We start from the raw sequence: 22375 nt of genomic DNA, 5'->3' as shown, positions 1-22375 counted from the left end.
TATTCGAATAGTTTATTTAAATACGACTGTTTTGTTGCACAAACGACTTTCGCTAAACGTAACACAGAACTAATCTTCCTCTGCCAGATTCATGAGGCTATCAGCAAAGAAAAGAGATCTCGAGATGCCAGACGTACTAACTACGCCATAGTTAAAAACAATGCACGTAAGTATACGAATGCAAGAATATTAGAATAACAACATCTCCATTTCCAGATCAAAATTCTATATTGCCGCTTATACTCGCTGTCAACTATGATCATGATTCGCTGTCGTCGTCAGTCAAAATGCGAACCAAAGCTTATAAATACAGGGTGAGTCGAAAAAAGCTGACACGTTTGAAATTCAAATTAGCCGCATAGCGGCTGTAATGTGACAGAAGTTGCCTAAAATATTTCATGGGTATACGAAGCATTCATATTAATTAACCTAAAACATAAAGTTTCTCCCCATTGGGAGTTAAAATGCATTCCGCTAAGATCTGTAAATACAAAAGAACAGTTTTATCAAATCGTTTTTGTTGATTGTACACGGGAATTGTCATATTCCAGCAATACGTTCGCAGCTCATTTGAATTTCAAAGGTGTCAGTTTTTTTTGACTCACCCTTTATAAATAAAATTCTGTCTTTTAATATATATGGCCCTGACGTACGTCTCTGCAAAGGTCTTTGTCTAGGTCTTAATGGGGTCATTGTTCATGGCAAGATGTTTACATTAGATATTCACATTAGATGTGATAACCAGGGTTGGTAGATAGCTGCATATTTGAGGCCAAACAAGATCACACTAGTTCTTTGTTTCCTTTGTCTTTGCCTTTTGTTTTCTTTGTTTTCTTGATAGCACTAATGACAATTTGGCCTCAAATATTTGCATGTCTACCAACTCTGCATGGTGATAGCACTCGCTAGTCGTTCAAGGCCAAATCGACAAATTCATTAATTTTAGTTTGACAACCGCATGGGCTTTTAGCAGCTCCAATGTTATAATGCGACGTTTATTTGAGCCTCAATATAGAGAGAGAATTTGATCGCACTTGTTCTACATCCTGAACACTTGGGCGTTCGAGTTCAATAGTGGTAAGACCCAGTGACTTTGAGTACTAAATTATACGTCTGAATATTATAGCTTATGTATTTGGTTGAGATTTGTTTACTGCCATTGTTGTGCTGCGAGATATATTTCAAAATGACGGGCTTATTTATGCGAGGAGTGACAAGATATCGATCGATAGTTTAATACTGGCGCTCCCAGCTTATAGACAAGTAACAAGTTCAACGGTTCGGTAATATTCCTACAGAAATTGGATGAAATTTCTGTTTATTTGAAGCTTAGCCAATACAAAAGTGTACAGTTCACAATGATTCACTCATCCACGCTCTGCTCAGGGGCATCGTTAAATAGGTCATCCACTGTGTCGATGTACAGTTAAGACTTTAGTTTAGAGTTTTTCTACAAACTATAGTTTAATTTATGAATTCGGCTTTTGTCATTTCGAATTCCGAGATATACTTCCCATCATTTCAGCTGGGTAATCGAAATCTTATAACGATTCACTACATTTGCATCCTTTACGGACAAATAAAGCTGGGAGATTCCTTTCCGGAAACGAATAGATATATTGTACTTGAAACCAAGTGTAATTTGATGTTTACCACGTCACCTTGCCTGAGACAGGAACTTCTACATCGCAAACAGTGAAATGTTAAAATGACCTTTCGTGATGAATTATAAAATATTTCGGACCTACTTTCTTTGACATAAACTCCTTAAGACATTTTCGTCTTTCTAGACCAATTTCTTTTGTGTTTCTTTGGCCCTTAAAAGTGCAGTATACTGTGGATAAACAAAAGAATATACACTGGCGGTGAAAAAGAACTGCTCAAATGTTAATATTGTCGCCACAATCAATCTTTTATTGTACACTAGTGGTCAAAAAGAGCTGTTTAGATACAAATTCATAAAGAAGAAGCGAATATAGGAGAGAGCTTCATAGGTATTTTGGATAATTCTCTTATTCCAAGCAATATTTCAGTAATGTAATGCAACCTGCCACACTTCTAAGATAGTCAAATAATGGTTCCAAGAAGGGGGAGTGACAGAAATGGATTGGCCTGCACAGTCAAAATACCTTAACCCTATTGAAAAGCTGTGGGACAATGTCAAGGGGATAATGCAAGAAAGAAAGAAATTCATAAAGCCTCCATGATTTATGGGTTCCTGTAAAGACTGCCCATAGGATGAATTTCTTTTGACCGCTAAGATTACCACCTTAACAAAAAGTATGCCACGCCGGTGTAAGGCCGTCATCAATTATAAGGCCAAAGGAGGGCAACAAAAAATTCATATTTCATATAGCTTAGCATGTAATCTACTCTATATTTACTCGTACATATTGTTAGAGGGACAGTTACCTTCATTTGAGAGTATTTTAACTTGTTTTGAGCAGTTCTTTTTGACCGCCAGGGTATATATATATACATATATAAAACGTAAATTTGAGCGGTTCCTAGATTCACATAAGGAAACTCGACGAATTCGTCTGACATAATTATTCCTCTACGTACGACGTTCGTCTAGATGGCTTGTCTAGTTTTATATATATACTCAGACAAATGATCTGTCCGACGACCATTCTTCTTGATAGATAATCCGTCTCTGTTATAAATTGGGCCAATTTATGAGCATATATATATATATATATATATATATATATATATATATATATATATATATATATATATATATGTATATATATATATATATATATATATATATATATATATATAACTTTTGCAGCGTAAGCGTTAAGATGACGCAGGTTTACGCCTACAATCGGCCCACCAGTCGTGTAACGATTGAAATTCGATTTAAATGATATTCATTGTTAATGCCCTTTTTTTAATATTGGACACCTTTTAACTCCAATCTTATTTGCCAGTGGATCATTACGACAGAGTCGAGAAGCGAACCTAATATGTGCTTTGCTATGAACGTGATGTAAAGCAATGACTGACGCCATTATTATTATTATGAAGCCATGACTGACGTGATTATTATCACGAGATAGTCAACAGTTTCCCCCAGTTGCGGTTCAGGGCTACGCAGTGTAGTAGAACTCCTCAGAATCGCCCAATCGCATTGGGGATTTTTATTTAAAATTACACTTGACTAATAGCGTTGGTATTAAGGTGTTTTGAATTTACAATTAAGCCTTTTCTTATTCCCCTATCCCTAGATCTGCCACTGTTTCCATTTCAATTTTTTCATATCAATTTTCTATATAAATCGAAAAGTCAAAACAAATCGACAAACTTTCCTTGAAAGACTCAGTGCTTTAAACTCGTACAAAAAGCCTCCAAAACTCGTACAATGCATGGTTATGATAACTCGTTCTAAACTGACTTTTGTGTTAATGTCATGTGTATCTCGAAACAATGCTTCCTATGGTAACCCATGGTAACGACTGAAATTCGATTTAAATGATATTCATTGTTAATGCCCTTTTTTAATATTGGACACCTTTTAACTCCAATCTTACTTGCCAGTGGATCATTACGACAGAGTCGAGAAGCGAACCTAATATATACTTTGCTATGAACGTGATGTAAAGCAATGACTGACGTCATTATTATTATTATGAAGCCATGACTGACGTGATTATTATTATCACGAGATAGTCAACAGTTTCCGCCCAGTGGCGGTTCAGGGCTACGCAGTGTAGTAAAACTCCTCAGAATCGCCCAATCGCATTGGGGGATTTTTATTTAAAATTACACTTGACTAATAGCGTTGGTATTAAGGTGTTTTGAATTTACAATTAAGCCTTTTCTTATTCCCCCTATCCCTAGATCCGCCACTGTTTCCGTTTCTATTTTTTCACATCATTTTCTATATAAATCGAAAAGTCAAAACAACTCGACAAACGTTCCTTGAAAGACTCAGTGTTTACAATCACTTAAACTCGTACAAAAAGCTTCCAAAACTCATACAATGGTTATGATTACTCGTCCTATACTGCTTTTTGTTTTCATGTCGTGTGTATCTCAAAACAATGCTTCCCATGGTAAGTTCTGAGTTAACCAATTGTCACTTTTTGACTAAGATATGAAATTCATAAACATAGGCCGGCGATTCGTTACGTATCGATTTTAAGCTAGGTCGTCGTGTTGATATCAAGGTAATGACTAGCTAACGTAAAACATGTTCCTGACAAATTTTATTTGTATTTTATGTATTTTTCAAATTATTTCATAGGATGTCCAAAGAACTGGGAAAATTTCGGTAACTCTTGTTACACCTTTGTTCATATTGGCAAAAGCTGGCAGAATTCAAACAGTGATTGCGAGAATAAAGGAGGTCAGCTTGCTAGAGTTTCAGGAAAGAAACTCAACCGTTTTCTCCATGAAATGTATAGAATCGCTAAGAGTGGAATCAACTTATGGATTGGTCTTAAGAGATGTTCGCCCAATAGTGCACAATGGTGCTATCCAAATAAAAAATTAGCAAACTACACAAACTGGGCACCCGATATCCCTGACGAAAATGGCGACTGCGTTGAAATGCTTGACATTGGCGTCTTGGGTAATCGTCCCTGCAGTGATAAAAGGCCTTACGTTTGTGAAATGGGTATGTCATTTACTTAGGACATATATTTATTATAATCAATAATAAATATATTTTTTATTTAAGGGTTAGAGACTGTTGTGAGTGTTTTGTTGACAAATAAACGCACGCGCTGACCATACAATGAACGAGAAATTTCAATATTGCACGAGGCCGTAGGCCGAGTGCAATATTGACATTTCGAGTTCATTGTATGGTCAGCAAGTGCGTTTATTTGTAAACAAAACACGAACATAAAGTCTCTAACACTTTTAATATACAATCTGAGTTCATTGATTGCTGCATTGAAGATTTAAGCTTCGCTGCAGGCTGTCATTTTTGAATAAACCACGATTTTCATGGGTTATTGCGAATAAACCACGATTTTCGTGGGTTATTGCGAATAAACCACGATTTTCATGATCTGTCGCCAGGCAACAAGAAACCACGTGATTGATTTTGACCAATCGCGTGAGTAGATTTAGGCCAATGCACGAAGATTGTATATTAAATTCAATTTTGACGACCAATATTTTCATGACATATATCATGTTATACAAAAGTGTCACCTCTTATACGACATGTGAATATACGTTCACGATTTTGCTTTATTGCATGATTTTATGTTTCCCCTTTTGATGCAATTGGACTAAGATGTGTTTACAAACGCACTGAGTATGGGAAGAAAAAGAACTCTTTAATAGTGAAAAATAGTTACAAATCTTTTATATCTTGTTATAAGTTGTATGATAGTATGACTGGTGCTTCATCTTTGAAAATGAATTTAAGGCACATGATGGTTTTAAGGCACACATCATCAACGAAATTCAAAACATAAATCACCAGGAGCCGGTTGTATCAAGCGGTGGATAAGTCCTAATTAGATAACACTCTTAAATCTCTCTTAAATGAGTAAACTTGAATATTATGCACTGAATATGTAGTCGTAAAGAGTATCTTTGTATTAGCTAAGGTAAAAAACATTTTGTTTGCCTGTTGAATCAAACGATAGATTTGCTTTCTACTTTGACCTTAACCACGGCCTTGATACAAAGCCGGATAGCGCTATCTGGGTTTTTAGAAAGAAATTGTCATCAGTTGTAAGGCACATGCAAAATTACGATTGGGTCTCACACCGGAGCTGACAATAAAGGTTTTTCCCGAAATGGGACGATTTGCAAAAGTTACGTCAGCATATGTATTTGACTGTTTACTATGTGGATGCTAAATAATTTGGAGTTTTGTTCAATTAGGTACAAAATATTCTTAAATTTTATTCAATAGATTTTGATGAGTGCATGCTGGAAACACACAGATGCCATTCTCTCGCAACGTGCAACAATACGATTGGATCATATACCTGTACATGTAATCAAGGATTTACTGGCAATGGGACCATTTGCGAAGGTATAGTGACGTCAGTAAACGCTCATGACTATATTTAAATAGAGTACCAAATATTTTCAAATTTGAATAGACTTTGAAGAGTGCATACTTGACACGCACAGATGTCATTCTCATGCGAAATGCAAGAATACCATTGGGTCATATACCTGTACTTGTAACGAAGGATTTACGGGAAATGGATCCTTTTGCGAAGGTATAGTAACGTCAGTATACGCTCATGACCGCATCAAATTGGAGAACTAAATATTTTCAGATTTAAATCAATGACGTCGATGAGTGCATGCAGGAAACACACGGATGTCATTCTTAAGCCACGTGCGACATTACGATTGGATAATACACATGTGCTTGCAATGAACGACTTTCAGGAAATCTGGAAATAGGACCATTTAGTCAGGTGTTATTGTAAGCATAAAGTTAACACTCCTTAGCTTTATCTATTATTTCATTGTTCAGAATGGCCCTATTGTGCAATGAGGAAAAACGCAGTTTTAAACCTCGGGGCATTCTTTCAACACTAATACGTTATGCTCTGTCGAAAATTTTCTAATTTGTTTCTATCGATAGGAAAGCGACAATCGAGGTTTAATTAATAACTGGTCCCCAGTCGCTTACCTAAGGCGCCATTAATGATGGGGCGCGCTGAATGATGGGAAGACGAAGGGGTATTCCAAAATAGCCTAGCAAATAGCCTCGGAGTATTCCCATGATCCTTTGCGTCATCAATTTTATCGCTTTGTTAGGGACTGTGGAGGAGTCAGGTTTAATTATGCGTAAACAAAATGGCTACCTGAAGAAATCAAACGGGTATACGACGGTTATGAATATAATTTTAGCCAACCGTCTATTATGGATTCTAGGGACGGCCTTGGCAGAATTCACTAATAAAAATTGTCATTAAACTACGTCGATTGTACGACGAGAAAATTAATATAAGATTTGAAGAAAATAAATAAGATAAACACTAAAAATTACCCCTTTGAAGAAGAGAGGATGATGTATATTATAAGATACAGAAATGCGTATTAAAACATAATCATTTAATTGCATTAAATATCTTTCAAAATAAATGTTTTTTTAATTTCAAAACACGTAAATAAGAATAAGAATGAGAGGGATGTAAATATAGCATATAATGCTCCAATTTTTTGCTTGCTAACTTGCTTAATAACACTCTTAAATCTCTCTTAAATGAGTCAACTTGAATATTATGCACTGAATATGTAGTCGTAAAGAGTATCTGTGTATTAACTAAGGTAAAAAACATTTACTTCGCTTGTTGAAATAAACGATAGATTTACTTTCTATTTTGAACCTAACCACGGGCTTGATACAAAGCCGGATAGCGCTATCTGGGTTTTTAGAAAGAAATTGTCATCAGTTGTAAGACACATTAACAATTACGATTGGGTCTCACACCTGAACTGGCAATAAAGGTTTTTCCGGAAATGGGACAATTTGCAAAAGTTTCGTCAGCATATGTATTTGACTGTTTTCTATGTGGATGCTAAATAATTTGGAGTTTTGTTCAATTAGGTACAAAATATTCTTAAATTTTATTCAATAGATTTTGATGAGTGCATGCTGGAAACACACAGATGCCATTCTCGCGCAACGTGCAACAATACGATTGGATCATATACCTGTACATGTAATCAAGGATTTACTGGCAATGGGACCATTTGCGAAGGTATAGTGACGTCAGTATATGCTCATGACTATATTTGAATAGAGTACCAAATATTTTCAAATTTGAATAGACTTTGTAGAGTGCATACTTGACACGCACAGATGTCATTCTCATGCGAAATGCAAGAATACCATTGGGTCATATACCTGTACTTGTAACGAAGGATTTACGGGAAATGGATCCTTTTGCGAAGGTTTAGTAACGTCAGTATACGCTCATGACTCCATCAAATTGGAAAACTAAATATTTTCAGATTTAAATTAATGACGTCGATGAGTGCATGCAGGAAACACACGGATGTCATTCATAAGCCACGTGCGACAATACGATTGAATAATACACATGTGCTTGCAATGAACGATTTTCAGGAAATCTGGAAATAGGACCATTTAGTCAGGTGTTATTGTAAGCATAAAACTTAGCACTCCTTAGCTTTATCTATTATTTCATTGTTCAGAATGGCCCTGTTGTGCAATGAGTTAAACCTCGGGGCATTCTTTCAACACTAATACGTTATGCTCTGTCGAAAATTTTCTAATTTGTTCTGTCGATAGGAAAGCGACAATTGAGCTTTAATTATTTACTGGTCCCCAGTCGCTTACCTAAGGTACCATTAATGATGGGGCGCGCTGAATGATGGGAAGACGAAGGGGTATTCCAAAATAGCCTAACAAATAGACTCGCGGTATTCCCATGATCCTTTGCCTCATCAATTTTCATCGCTTTGTTAGGGACTGTGGAAGAGTCAGGTTTTTATTTGGGTAAACAAAATTGCTATCTGAAGAAATCAATCGGGTATAGGGCGTTTATGAATATGATTCTAGCCAACCGTCTATTATGGATTCTAGCGACGGCGTTGGCAGAATTCACGAACAAAAAATGTCAAAAACCTACGTCGATTGTACGACGAGAAAATTAATATAAGATTTCAAGAAAATAAATAAGATAAACACTAAAAATTACCCCTGCGAAGAAGAGAGGATGATGTATATTATAAGATACAGAAATCCGTATTAAAACATAATCATTTATTTGCATTAAATAGCTTTTAATATAAATGTGTATTTTTTAATTTCAAAACACTTAAAAAAGAATAACAAAAAGAAGGATGTAAATATAGCATATAATGCACCAATATTTTGCTTACTAACTTGCTAAATAACACTCTTAAATCTCTTTTAAATGAGTCAACTTGAATATTATCCACTGAATATGTAGTTGTAAAGAGTATCTTTGTATTAGCTAAGGTAAAAAACATTTTGTTCGCTTGTTGAATAAAACGATAGACTTGCTTTCTATTTTGAACTTAACCACGGGCTTGATACAAAGCCGGATAGTGCCATCTGGGTTTTTATAAAGAAATTGTCATCAGTTGTAAGACACATGCAAAATTACTATTGGGTCTAACACCGGAGCTGGCAATAAAGGTTTTTCCGGAAAAGGAACAATTTGCTAAAGTTACGTCAGCATATGTATTTGACTGTTTACTATGTGGACGCTAAATAATTTGGAGTTGTATTCAATTAGGTACAAAATATTCTTAAATTTTATTCAATAGATTTTGATGAGTGCATGCTGGAAACACACAGATGCCATTCTCGCGCAACGTGCAACAATACGATTGGATCATATACCTGTACATGTAATCAAGGATTTACTGGCAATGGGACCATTTGCGAAGGTATAGTGACGTCAGTATATGCTCATGACTATATTTGAATAGAGTACCAAATATTTTCAAATTTGAATAGACTTTGAAGAGTGCATACTTGACACGCACAGATGTCATTCTCATGCGAAATGCAAGAATACCATTGGGTCATATACCTGTACTTGTAACGAAGGATTCACGGGAAATGGATCCTTTTGCGAAGGTATAGTAACGTCAGTATACGCTCATGACTGCATCAAATTGGAGAACTAAATATTTTCAGATTTAAATCAATGATGTCGACGAGTGCATGCAGGAAACACACGGAAGTCATTCTTAAGCCACGTGCGACAATACGATTGAATAATACACATGTGCTTGCAATGAACGATTTTCAGGAAATCTGGAAATAGGACCATTTAGTCAGGTGTTATTGTAAGCATAAAACTTAGCACTCCTTAGCTTTATCTATTATTTCATTGTTCAGAATGGCCCTGTTGTGCAATGAGTTAAACCTCGGGGCATTCTTTCAACACTAATACGTTATGCTCTGTCGAAAATTTTCTAATTTGTTCTGTCGATAGGAAAGCGACAATTGAGCTTTAATTATTTACTGGTCCCCAGTCGCTTACCTACGGTACCATTAATGATGGGGCGCGCTGAATGATGGGAAGACGAAGGGGTATTCCAAAATAGCCTAACAAATAGACTCGCGGTATTCCCATGATCCTTTGCCTCATCAATTTTCATCGCTTTGTTAGGGACTGTGGAAGAGTCAGGTTTTTATTTGGGTAAACAAAATTGCTATCTGAAGAAATCAATCGGGTATAGGGCGTTTATGAATATGATTCTAGCCAACCGTCTATTATGGATTCTAGCGACGGCGTTGGCAGAATTCACGAACAAAAAATGTCAAAAACCTACGTCGATTGTACGACGAGAAAATTAATATAAGATTTCAAGAAAATAAATAAGATAAACACTAAAAATTACCCCTGCGAAGAAGAGAGGATGATGTATATTATAAGATACAGAAATCCGTATTAAAACATAATCATTTAATTGCATTAAATAGCTTTTAATATAAATGTGTTTTTTTTAATTTCAAAACACGTAAAAAAGAATAACAAAAAGAAGGATGTAAATATAGCATATAATGCACCAATATTTTGCTTACTAACTTGCTAAATAACACTCTTAAATCTCTCTTAAATGAGTCAACTTGAATATTATCCACTGAATATGTAGTTGTAAAGACTATCTTTGTATTAGCTAAGGTAAAAAACATTTTGTTCGCTTGTTGAATAAAACGATAGACTTGCTTTCTATTTTGAACTTAACCACGGGCTTGATACAAAGCCGGATAGCGCTATCTGGGTTTTTAGAAGGAAATTGTCATCAGTTGTAAGGCACATGCAAAATTACGATTGGGTCTCACACCGGAGCTGACAATAAAGGTTTTTCCCGAAATGGGACAATTTGCAAAAGTTACGTCAGCATATGTATTTGACTGTTTACTATGTGGATGCTAAATAATTTATAGTTTTGTTCAATTAGATACAAAATATTCTTAAATTTTATTCAATAGATTTTGATGAGTGCATGCTGGAAACACACAGATGCCATTCTCGCGCAACGTGCAACAATACGATTGGATCATATACCTGTACATGTAATCAAGGATTTACTGGCAATGGGACCATTTGCGAAGGTATAGTGACGTCAGTATATGCTCATGACTATATTTGAATAGAGTACCAAATATTTTCAAATTTGAATAGACTTTGAAGAGTGCATACTTGACACGCACAGATGTCATTCTCATGCGAAATGCAAGAATACCATTGGGTCATATACCTGTACTTGTAACGAAGGATTCACGGGAAATGGATCCTTTTGCGAAGGTATAGTAACGTCAGTATACGCTCATGACTGCATCAAATTGGAGAACTAAATATTTTCAGATTTAAATCAATGATGTCGACGAGTGCATGCAGGAAACACACTGAAGTCATTCTTAAGCCACGTGCGACATTACGATTGGATAATACTCATGTGCTTGCAATGAACGATTTTCAGGAAATCTGGAAATAGGACCATTTAGTCAGGTGTTATTGTAAGCATAAAACTTAGCACTCCTTAGCTTTATCTATTATTTCATTGTTCAGAATGGCCCTGTTGTGCAATGAGTTAAACCTCGGGGCATTCTTTCAACACTAATACGTTATGCTCTGTCGAAAATTTTCTAATTTGTTTCTGTCGATAGGAAAGCGACAATCGAGGTTTAATTACTAACTGGTTCCCAGTCGCTTACCTAATGTTTTTTTAATTTCAAAACAAGTAAAAAAGAATAAGAAAGAGAAGGATGTAAATATAGTATATAATGCACCAATATTTTGCTTGCTAACGATAGCCTACTTTCCTTTTATCTTGTTTAGGCTTGCGTCTATCTTTCTTTCTTTTTCGTCTCGTTGTACCAAAGGTTAACAATACGAACATGGAAGACAGACTTAGGAAACTTAATGAACAGGCAAGTTATTCTATTTGTTCGTTCGTTTAAAGTTTGACTATGGTCGTTCGAATCTTCCTGTATGATTTTATTTATCTGCATGCTTGTGCATTCAAAAAAAGGTTTAAGAAGGCAATATGACGGTAACGCTGTCGATGCATCTTAATTTTAAAATAAATAATAGACATTTTATGGTAAACGACATTGGCAATTAATTTTTTCCTCACTTAAGAGAACGCTTTAAATTTTTAATAAAATCTTGTGATAAAATTTCCATATTTCACTCGATTCTTGCAATATTTCTACAACAAGCCACGATTTTCTTTGAATTGTTGGCGATCTTGGGTCAATCGCTAACTCATTGGAGAGTTAAAGCAGTGACTACGAGTACAAAATTTGCCATTTTCGCGCCAAACTCTGTGCTTTCGCCTACGCCGTTCGACGAAACTGGTAGTTCTTGGGCTTTTGTATACGAAATTAATCAACAGACTCTTCCACAGCGTAAACAACAGCGAGAATGACGATCTTGTACTGCATGGTAGTCACTTGCTAAAGCTCTCTATTAAGTTTCATTGTGATGACGTCAGGTGCAAGAAATCACCTGGAGAGAGCCTAGTAAAATTTGAAATTACAAGGTTCGGTTGCAAAATGTTGTGAAATAAAGGAAACATAATTATAGACAGTTTCATCACCCATTTGCTCGATATTTTCAGGTGGATGAGCTCTATGGTATGAATTTAACTGCAAGAAAAAAATCCGCCCAGATTATCATAAAGGAACTGTCCAATATAACAAATGTAAATAACGAAAACGGAGTGAAAGTGATAATGAACCCAAATTTTCTCAGCCGAACCGTCGCAATACTTCAGAAAGTTGTTGGACTGAATATTTCTGATGGCAGTGTTAACATATTGGGTCCTGCAAGTAATATTTTAGATGAAGTAAACAGGAAATATTGGAGAAACATGACGGTGAGTTGATTAGAATAAGTAAGTACATTAGCTTGTAAGTGCCATGCATGTACGTATTTAATACTGCATAAAAACACATAGTTTGATACAAATAGTTGATGAAAAAAAGTCTTCGAGTCTTTGAAGAGGCTTTTGGTATTAATAGAGAGCTTAAGCATGCGACGTTTTTTTCAACACGGACGTCACGCGTACAAAATTAAACGGCTAAAAATGGCGTCAGCCGTTCTTGCTTAAAATCTACGACGGGAAACTGCATGGACTGCGGTTTCTGATTTTAAACAAAAACGGCTGACGCCATCTATAACGCCAAAATTTTGTTCGCGTGACGTCCGTGTTGACAAAAACGTCGCATGCTTAAGCTCTCTAATATCTTATAGAAATTCCTTCTTTCCACCATAGGATGAGAGACTAATTCGTGATCTGGTGATCACTTTGCAAAATTATGGATTTCAATTAGGAGAAGTATTGAAAAATGACAGGAGTTCTTCGCGTATATTTCAAAATCATTCAAACGTTCAGCTATATGTCACATACCAAAAGCGCTCAGAATTGTCACCTCAGAACAGTCTTTTCAATTTCCCAAATTCATCGTTTACACTTTCGCCTGATGCGCTTTCGAACGACTGTGGAGCGGTCATAGTTGTTGTCTGGTATAAAACACTAAATTTAGTTCTGCGAAAGAGTGGTTTTAATGGTGATTATCACGCAATAAAAAGCAGAATCATTATTGCGAGTGTTCAACCTGAACCAAGGATGCCATTTAAGGAACCTGTGCGTATAAGCTGGGATGCAACAGAATTGGTAAGCATATATGAATGCCGCTTATTGTAGCTAATATATATATATATATATAATTATATATATATATATATATATATACACCCATTTGCAAAAACGTTGGCCGCAGATAGATAGATAGATAGATACTCGAAGTCTAATTAGAATTGCATATGATTACATTTGCATGGGACTTCTATAATATTACACAACATATGCAATTCTAATTAGATTTAGAGTATCTATCTATATATCTATCTGCGGCCAACGTTTTTGCAAATGGGTGTATATATATATATTATATATATATATATATTATATATATATTATATATATATATATATTAGCTATATATTTTTTTTCATCTTTAATTTTATGACCATGCAGGACGAAGCGATCACTTGTGGATATTGGAAACCAGAATTAGGTGTAAGTTAGTGGAAAACTGATGGCTGTAAAATAGGAAAGTCGAATAATAACCACTCGATATGTGAATGTTATCACCTCACTGCTTTTGCGACCATGGACATTGGAAAGAAAGATTTGGTAAGCTTTCAAGTGATGAAATTATGTACATTTAATACTGATATATAGCTATCTGTGACATTTACACAGAATAAAATATTATTATATTCCAAGTTAACCAAGGGTGAGCAAGAGGTTTTGGAAATAGTGTCTACTGTTGGCAGTTCTTTGTCGTTGGCTGGTGTGTTGTTGACGATATTAGCCTACGTATTGCAGTGGAAGAGACTTCATAAAGATGGCAAAAGCAAAATTTCTTCAAAAGTGCTCATGAATCTTTGTGTTGCAATTGGAATGGCGAATTTCCTTTCTATACTTTCCGGTCCGGCACGTAATCATGAGGTATTCCGATTACACTGTTGTTGATTTTTTGACTTTTTGCATTGGTATTTCATTATTACTTTTCTTTCTCTTCCAGCCATACTGTATAACAGTTTCCTTGCTTCTATATTTCTTCATTCTTGCTCTTTTTGGATGGATGTTATGCGAAGGAATTGTAATCTACTTAAAAATGGTCAATGTCTATGCGAGTTTAGCTTTGGGTGGAAAACATATGCAAGCATTCTATGTTGTTGGATGGGGTAAGTAAGACTGAATTTCCACTCACAGAGAAATAATTTGTTGGCGAAATATTTGCATATTTTCTTTATAATTTTAGCATAATTGTAAATAAATTAGTTCAATATGACTTTTTCACTTCAAAAGATAATATGCAAATATTTGTTAGCGAATTTTTTCTTTTTAAGTGAAAGGGATAGTGAGGATATAGTGGTTTATAAAATATTTTCGTTTTAGGTTTATGAAAAGCCTAATTTTTGTGGGAGCTTTTGAAGGAATTGAAAATACTCCAAATAACTTTTATAAGAGTTTTAAAAATATTACAGAAAGATTGCATTGCCATATTTATGAAGGGCCGTGCATGAAAAGAGAGAACAAAGTTGTTCGCAAACTGTGGCGTAGTTTTAGCCTGACGATTTTGTTCCTCTATAGAGATATGTAAACTTGGGGTTATTATAATTATTCATTTCTTTAGAAATGTATTGTTTTCACAGTCAATGAACACCAAAATATTAGCAAAGGACAAATCTTCAGTCTGGCTACACTAATGTTCGCAAATACCACTTTAATAATGTTTTACGCAAAAATTGGAACACACATTTTTGTCAGTGAATGGTGCATTTACTTTGAAAAAATCATCTTCTCTAATGCAGTATGCTATTCGTAAAATAACTGTACTCCGACCAATCAGAATCCAGTAATTAGAACATGCTATGTAATAATTATTGTGATAATGATTTGAAGCATGAGAGTGATTAGTATTTTGGATGAATTTGAATGAATGAAATCGTTGTGTGTCAAATGAAATTATTAGTGATTTGAACTTGCGTTCGCCCTTTCTTTGGTATTCAGGTTTTCCAGTTATCATTGTCTCGCTTCAAATCACGGTGAATGGTTTAATTGATGTTACATCCGAGCATGCATGTTGGTGCCGTGCTGGTGGTGTGATGTTTTGGAGCTTTTTGGTTACTGTTGGATTAATATTGTTGGTAAGATAGCACCACACATATTTGACAATTTAGGCATGATAATGTCGTCATCTTCAGGGACAAGTCAGAACGTCAGACAATAATGGCTATAAGTATTTAAACTTAGGATTTGCCGCTTTAAACTGCCACTCAAACACAGAGAATTACGCTGTATAAACCGGGCCTGACTTAAACATTCAACACCCACAAAATTTACCATACTTCCGCGGGGTTGCCTTCCTTGGCAACCAGCATCAGGGTAAGCACTGGGAGTTGTATAAAAGACAATAGTTAACTTTTAACAGTAGACAAAGGCAGAATTGGCCAATCAGAGTCGTGAATTTCTGAGTTAACTAGGATTTAACTGTGCAAAATGTGGTTCTTATACAACCGGCCCCTGGACCCAGATCATTAAAACATTCGTAAGGTAAGCAAGCAGATTGGGAATTAAGTATTTTACGGTTTGTTTACGTTTTAAACATTAGCCTAGGAATGTATTATTTATTTATTTTATTTCTAAAGAAGCATATATATATATATTATATATATATATATATATATATATATTATTATATATATATATTATATATTATATATATTATATATATATATCAAATATGTATTTAGAATCATATATGAGTAGAGTGCTCGATATACCAAAGTATAGAGCTAGTATAAAGATAAAATAAAATAAACTTGGTTTACTTCATAAGATTTTATTCACTACAAACTTGTTTCGTATGACAAGCAACGCTTGCCACACTCATCAGGTGAATTTAAATGTCGCGCTATGTTGTTGCAAAGGTTATATATACTATATACATGTTTGACGTAAACGGAAAGCTCTAGTGTTAAATTACATATAAATATATACAGATTATATCAAGTAATTATATTGCTTAAAGTGCCTATACCACTCGTGGTGTCTTTACGGATTTGGAAAGAGCGTAAAAAGTTAGTTTATAAAGTATAGATCCTTTTTTGATATAAAACAATAGTTTCCGAGATATCGGGTTTCAAACAGGGCATTTTTGCAAAAAAGGTGTGTTGCTCAGGAGACTGGGACTCAGGAACCGGTCTTTGGTCAAATACTATAAAATCAACTACGTTTTTGCTTGGCGGCTGACAAAAACGCAAATATTTCAGAATAAATTGTTATGTCTGGCTTAGAGTCGTTATCTGGCTCTGACGAGGGCTCTTACAGTTGCCCTGAGTATGAAATTGAGGATGAAACATACGAAACGGCGTCCAAAGACGGATATGAAAGTGAGCTTTCATATGCCGTTGAGGAGGAACTACTAGACGATGAGGATGTTTTAGCATACACTGATGAGCCTTTAGCTGACGATTCGTGGGTTGAAGAATATATTCAAAGACAAGAACAGCATGCAAGGGAAATAGAAGAATTAAGTCTTCGTCTAAGCGGAGAAAACCCAGTGAGTTCTTGGTAAGATAATCAAACAATTTTCTATGTTAAAATATTGTGTGGTTGCCATATTGGCATATATATTTTTCAAAAGACAACTGAAGCATACTGACAGTGTATCTTTTTTAGGTGCAATTGTGGAAACTGCAATACTGAAAATTTAGTAGAGGCGAAGGAGTGTCACTGTTGCACTGAAATTCCAAACTGTGCCGCTGCATTGACATTGACTATAGATGATTCTGTTCGTGTTTCTGAGTCATCTGATGATGATGCTACTAACACCCAACAAACGTGTATTACAAATCACCCTGGATTCGATGCAATTTGTCTCAATAGATGGTCTTTGGAACTAGCTGCAGATAATTTTAAAACGCGTACTGGACAAAAATATCGACAAGTTAGTTCAAAGAATAGGTTAGTATCCACTCTATATAAAATTATTAAAATATTATTTTTCTGAGATAATATAATCAACTTGTATCCCAATTAATTTGTATCCCTATAACCCTATTCTCTATTGCAGCCTTGGTTCTATACAAAGTAAATATATAACCCTATATGACTATATGTGTTTTTAGGTTTCTTCGTGTGGTGGCATATAGACAATTCACACGACTTATTCATGGGCGTTTAAAAGACAAGCGAATCCCTTTGCCGGCTTGTGCTTACAATGCTATCCGCACTACCTTCAAGGAAAAGGAGGATGACTTCAAAGGTTATGAAGATCTGGAGGAAGAGGATTAAATTTGCTGTAAATATATATGTAGGAATTTAATAGCAGATACATTAGCAATGTTTTGTTATAGCACCTCAAACTTGAATAATAATATATTTTACAATTAAACTCTGCCCTTTTACAAAATTATTTATTTTGGTTCTTGGGGCAATCTTTAACATTTTTGTGGCCTTTCATTGGTTGTTTGCATGCTTTGCACTTTGGCTTGTTTCGTGCAGTGCTATCACCAGGATTTGGAATCACAACAGTAGGTACTAAAATGCAAAAACAATAATAATGATGAGTTGATACTGTATGTTTACATGTTAAGGAGTGATGGCATCAGCTGTAGCACAAATCATAAGTGTGTGATAAATCGCATCATGCAAATTTACCTTCAACTTAGCATTGAATATAAGACTACTAGAGCAAGTAAGGTAACTAACCAGGATTTGTTGGTGGCACATTAACAATGGGCATGTTTTCCCTTCTTTTCTTTTTGTCAATAGCCTCAGCACGTGGCTGCATGTCAAGCATTTTGTTCATTGGTGGTGGTGTTAAACCTTTTAATTCTTCAATTGCCTTATTGAGTTTTTTGTTAGAGATTGCATCAATCATTGTATTGTATATTTCATCAACATAATCTTCAAGAAAGGCAATTATATATATAATGATTTGCTTAATTATTATGGGAGTGCAAAATAGATAGTGTTAATTGCTGTAGTGTTAAAAGTAGAATGTGATATACTGTACATACCAAAGTTTTGCTTCACTTTTACATTTCTAACAACAGCCTCTCCATTTTTAAATTTTGGTAACAAATGAAGTTGTTCAACGCCATCCTTCATTCTGTTCTCCGATGCAGATTATTATTAAGTGGATTACAGCAAGTGCATGCCTAAAATATTCCAAAGCAAATTTTGTTATTAAATATATTTAAACTTGCAAAATCACAGCCATAATGTTAATACCTGCAAAACATTCCTTGATAGCTGTATCCAATCATTTTTGGTGAGAACTGGTGAGCACTGAATGAATCCCTCTAGAGCACTTGTCTGGCCGAAGGAGACGCTGCTTTATACCATTCATCAACTTTGTATTTGTAAGTGCAGCCACCATTTTCTCATATGCAATAGAATCTATAATAGAGATTACAAGAACAATCATTCTCACACATCGAAACTATAATTGAAAATAAATCAGAGGGTCTATCTAGTGTAATAAAGATATAAATACAGTACTTAAAATGTTACTTACCTTCATCCAGCCACTTCCGTGGTTGAATCTCATCTCCATGAGCACACTTATCAAAAACGGGGTTTTTTGAGATTTTTGTGCTTGTTGACAACGTGGCTGAAGAACGATGAAACTTAGCCCAAATATTCACCATTTCCATCTTTTGTGGTCATGGCACTCCAAAATAGATGTTTGCACATGGTTTAATCCACTCATTCAAAATCTCATTTCCACTAACTTTTGCAATTTTTGTCAAAACTTTTGTGATTTCTATAACACAAGAATATACAGAACAAAATACAGGTTGTTTTCTTTCATATTCCATAATACCCCCACCCCTGAGTCCCTAACAGTTACATATATTGGTAAATGGTTATTACATATATAATAGGAAAGGGATAGAATAAAAACTTCTCTTTCTTATTTCAACAACATACTTTTCTTTAGATGCCAAACATCAAAGTAATGTTTGATGCTGGCCAGCTTTTCCCTCATGTGTTTTGCAATTCCTGAATGTCGGTCGGAACAAAAGTCTTCACAAGTAAGCCAGTGCCCAGAAGATATTCCATAGCCCGTACAAACCCATGGTACTCCATTGCAGGACTGCTACCCACTTCGTTTCTCTATAAATAATAAATATAATTTTGCCTGTAGAGCTGGTATCAATCTCCTAAAATTTGTACTTTAGTTACATACCTGCACCAGTGTAAAATGAATGATGAATGGAACTGTACAGCAAAATATTGTGTAGGCACAATACTTGGCACTATGACCCATGCTGTCATGCCTTCCATCACCAGATATCATGAGATCATCTTGGTTTTTCAATTTTGAAATTAATCCCTCTTGATACTTTTTCCAATGAAGATATATCACAGGAAATAATTTTTCCTGCAATTATGATTATAAAAGTACAATAAAACACTGGACAACACTCCTGGAATCATGCACCTAACTACTTATTATCAACTTTCAGTATTTAAACTAATTAGACAGGATAAAATCAAATGCACATTGTCAGCTAAATATTATGACTACACTCACATGTTGATGCTTAAAAAAAGTTGAAAGTGAGATGCATTTCAATCCCATATGCTGGAATACTCTCAGGACTTTGGTGGCTGATGTGCCAGCTACAAGAATTCCAAATGAAAGTAATAAATTGCCAGCTGGAACCATTGTGCCTGTCATATATGGCTGACTGAACCATTTGCTTGTCTTGCCACACTTCGGGTTAGCACATATGGAGGTCACTTCTGCCATTGTACCATTTTCTCGAACTTCAACAAGAGGATTGTCACATTTGCAGGCATGGCAAAATTTGAAGAGAGCAAGTAACTGTGTAAAAAACACAATAAACTTTGGCTCTTTTCTTAAATTGGAATCATTCAAAAAGATTCTAAAAAATAACAGTTTATTTTAATTATATATTTCAGTCACTTGGGCATTATAGCTGGTGTGTCATATATAAGGAAAAATGTGTTGTCTGGATTGTTTTCTACTCTATTTACTGTATCATGTTTGCATATTACTGTATATTCTATCAGGGTTATGGCCTTACCTTTTATGTTGAGGATTTGCCTCATCCTCTGTCTCAGTTTCAGTTGATTCACTTATTGATTCTTCTTCATCATATAAATCACCTGATGGAGGCATTTCAATATCTGAGCTTAATAGCTCATCAAAATCATCTGATGGAGGTATTCCAATGTCTGAGCTACAATGTGCATCATCACCTGCTGTGGTTGACATGGTACTAGGATGTGCATCTTCTCCTGTGTTTTTTACAATCATAGAAAATTTATTATATTGTTAACTATTGCAGCTGGGACACTGCATGTTACAGTATGTGCAAGTTTATACACAGAGGGCAGAGGCTACAGCATATGTTGATTCTATTGCTCTGAGTAGTAAACTGGTGTGACATAAGACCAAAAGAAATCAATACATATGACTTACCAGAACTTCTTGCAATTTGCCTTCTGCAAACTTCCAGCTTATTTTTTGCAGATAGCCAGTCACTTTTAAGCCTCTTATTTTTTAGCAATAAAGCTTTGCAATTGCTACATTCCCCATGCTATAAAGACAAAAGTACTTATTTGCAATAGACCTTTTGTATGTTTACAACACAAGCATCTGTCATTAGTATATGGCCCTATCAGGGTATGCATGACCACTGACTGTTTCTAAACATCACTCTATGACATATGATACCATCGGTTCCATAGTCCAAAAATCTCACCTCTTTTCGTTTCGTTGAGGTTGAACTTGAAGGTACAGGTTCCTCACCAGTTGAAACTCTTTCCGGAAATGTAATCTATAATTGTAGATAGTGTTTTGTAAATACACCAAACCAATAATACGTATTAAAATCTAAAATACTCACGTTTGTTGGGGTCAGCACGTAGGCATAGCAAGAGGTACGCTCATTGGCCAGCTGATTGGTTAATAAGTAATGGTAATGGTAATAATTATGGAATGATATTACAAAATGAACAATAAATATTGAATTTTATTGACGTGTTTTGTGTTTGATCATTAGCGCGCTGTCATGCTTACGTTATGTCATAAGGTACGCAGCCGGACAGAATGTGGATATCCGTAGGTTTAACCGCGCTCACCGCACCAGTCTAACTTAAGGCCCATAACCCTAACCCTAACCCTAACCCTAACTCACACTCGTGCGTCACATGCACCGCACTCATCGCATTCACCGCACTTGTCTAGCTCACACTCAGTCAGCGCATACACCGCACTCATCGCATTCACCGCACAAGTCTAACTCACACTCAGGGCATACACCGCACTCATCGCATTCACCGCAGTCTACTCACACTCATCAGCGCATACACCGCACTCATCGCATTCACCGCACTGTCTACTCACACTCAGTCAGCGCATACACCGCACTCATCGCATTCACCGCACAAGTCTAACTCACACTCAGGGCATACACCGCACTCATCGCATTCACCGCACAAGTCTAACTCACACTCAGGGCATACACCGCACTCATCGCATTCACCGCACAAGTCTAACTCACACTCAGGGCATACACCGCACTCATCGCATTCACCGCACAAGTCTAACTCACACTCATCGCATACACCGCACTCATCGCATTCACCGCGCTTGTCTAGCTCACACTCATCGCATACACCGCACTCATCGCATTCACCGCACTTGTCTAGCTCACACTCAGCGCATACACCGCACTCATCGCATTCACCGCACTTGTCTAGCTCACACTCAGCGCATACACCGCACTCATCGCATTCACCGCACAAGTCTAACTCACACTCGTGCGTCACATGCACCGCACTCATCGCATTCACCGCACTA

At 35.8% G+C, this 22375-nt stretch overlaps 4 protein-coding genes across 4 annotated transcripts; 3 read left to right on the top strand and 1 right to left on the bottom strand.

Moving 5' to 3' along the window:
* The first annotated feature begins 3991 nt into the window (after positions 1–3991).
* On the top strand, positions 3992–14046 carry LOC114523976 (adhesion G protein-coupled receptor E1-like). The gene is made up of 14 exons (XM_028545048.1): positions 3992–4064; positions 4256–4627; positions 5888–6010; positions 6081–6203; positions 7578–7700; positions 7771–7893; positions 9259–9381; positions 9452–9574; positions 10940–11062; positions 11133–11255; positions 11790–11881; positions 12574–12831; positions 13231–13632; positions 13996–14046. Exons 1-14 carry the CDS (start codon positions 3992–3994, stop codon positions 14044–14046), a joined length of 2232 nt encoding a protein of 743 aa, XP_028400849.1.
* Positions 12584–15852, top strand: LOC114524124 (adhesion G-protein coupled receptor D1-like). Its single transcript, XM_028545250.1, has 6 exons — positions 12584–12831; positions 13231–13632; positions 13996–14154; positions 14248–14472; positions 14549–14711; positions 15541–15852. The coding sequence occupies exons 3-6, from the start codon at positions 14131–14133 to the stop codon at positions 15684–15686; spliced, it is 558 nt and encodes a 185-aa protein (XP_028401051.1). The 5' UTR covers positions 12584–12831; positions 13231–13632; positions 13996–14130; the 3' UTR covers positions 15687–15852.
* An 893-nt stretch (positions 15853–16745) lies between these two features.
* Positions 16746–17901, top strand: LOC114524123. The gene is made up of 3 exons (XM_028545249.1): positions 16746–17103; positions 17212–17496; positions 17661–17901. Exons 1-3 carry the CDS (start codon positions 16814–16816, stop codon positions 17824–17826), a joined length of 741 nt encoding a protein of 246 aa, XP_028401050.1. The 5' UTR covers positions 16746–16813; the 3' UTR covers positions 17827–17901.
* A 25-nt stretch (positions 17902–17926) lies between these two features.
* On the bottom strand, positions 17927–18645 carry LOC114523975. The gene is made up of 3 exons (XM_028545047.1): positions 18555–18645; positions 18244–18441; positions 17927–18072 (listed from the first exon to the last, which is right to left on the bottom strand). Exons 1-3 carry the CDS (start codon positions 18643–18645, stop codon positions 17945–17947), a joined length of 417 nt encoding a protein of 138 aa, XP_028400848.1. The 3' UTR covers positions 17927–17944.
* Positions 18646–22375: the final 3730 nt, after the last annotated feature.

Source organism: Dendronephthya gigantea, unplaced genomic scaffold, assembly GCF_004324835.1.
Source record: "Dendronephthya gigantea isolate DGI-Jeju-01 unplaced genomic scaffold, DenGig_1.0 000029F, whole genome shotgun sequence".
NCBI lineage: Eukaryota > Metazoa > Cnidaria > Anthozoa > Malacalcyonacea > Nephtheidae > Dendronephthya > Dendronephthya gigantea.
This window is presented reverse-complemented; position numbering and strand designations above follow the sequence as displayed.

Coding starts and splice junctions, on each gene's coding strand:
- LOC114523976 (XM_028545048.1), top strand. CDS start 3,992: ATGGTTATGATTACTCGTCCTATACTGCTTTTTGTTTTCATGTCGTGT. Junction 6,011..6,080: donor CAATGGGACCATTTGCGAAG/GTATAGTGACGT, acceptor AAATTTGAATAG/ACTTTGAAGAGTGCATACTT. Junction 12,832..13,230: donor AATATTGGAGAAACATGACG/GTGAGTTGATTA, acceptor TTTCCACCATAG/GATGAGAGACTAATTCGTGA.
- LOC114524124 (XM_028545250.1), top strand. CDS start 14,131: ATGGACATTGGAAAGAAAGATTTG. Junction 14,155..14,247: donor ACATTGGAAAGAAAGATTTG/GTAAGCTTTCAA, acceptor TTATATTCCAAG/TTAACCAAGGGTGAGCAAGA. Junction 14,473..14,548: donor GTCCGGCACGTAATCATGAG/GTATTCCGATTA, acceptor TTTCTCTTCCAG/CCATACTGTATAACAGTTTC.
- LOC114524123 (XM_028545249.1), top strand. CDS start 16,814: ATGTCTGGCTTAGAGTCGTTATCTGGCTCTGACGAGGGCTCTTACAGT. Junction 17,104..17,211: donor GAAAACCCAGTGAGTTCTTG/GTAAGATAATCA, acceptor TATCTTTTTTAG/GTGCAATTGTGGAAACTGCA. Junction 17,497..17,660: donor CAAGTTAGTTCAAAGAATAG/GTTAGTATCCAC, acceptor ATGTGTTTTTAG/GTTTCTTCGTGTGGTGGCAT.
- LOC114523975 (XM_028545047.1), bottom strand. CDS start 18,645: ATGAAGGATGGCGTTGAACAACTTCATTTGTTACCAAAATTTAAAAAT. Junction 18,442..18,554: donor AAAAGTGAAGCAAAACTTTG/GTATGTACAGTA, acceptor CCTTTCTTGAAG/ATTATGTTGATGAAATATAC. Junction 18,073..18,243: donor TGTGCCACCAACAAATCCTG/GTTAGTTACCTT, acceptor TTTGCATTTTAG/TACCTACTGTTGTGATTCCA.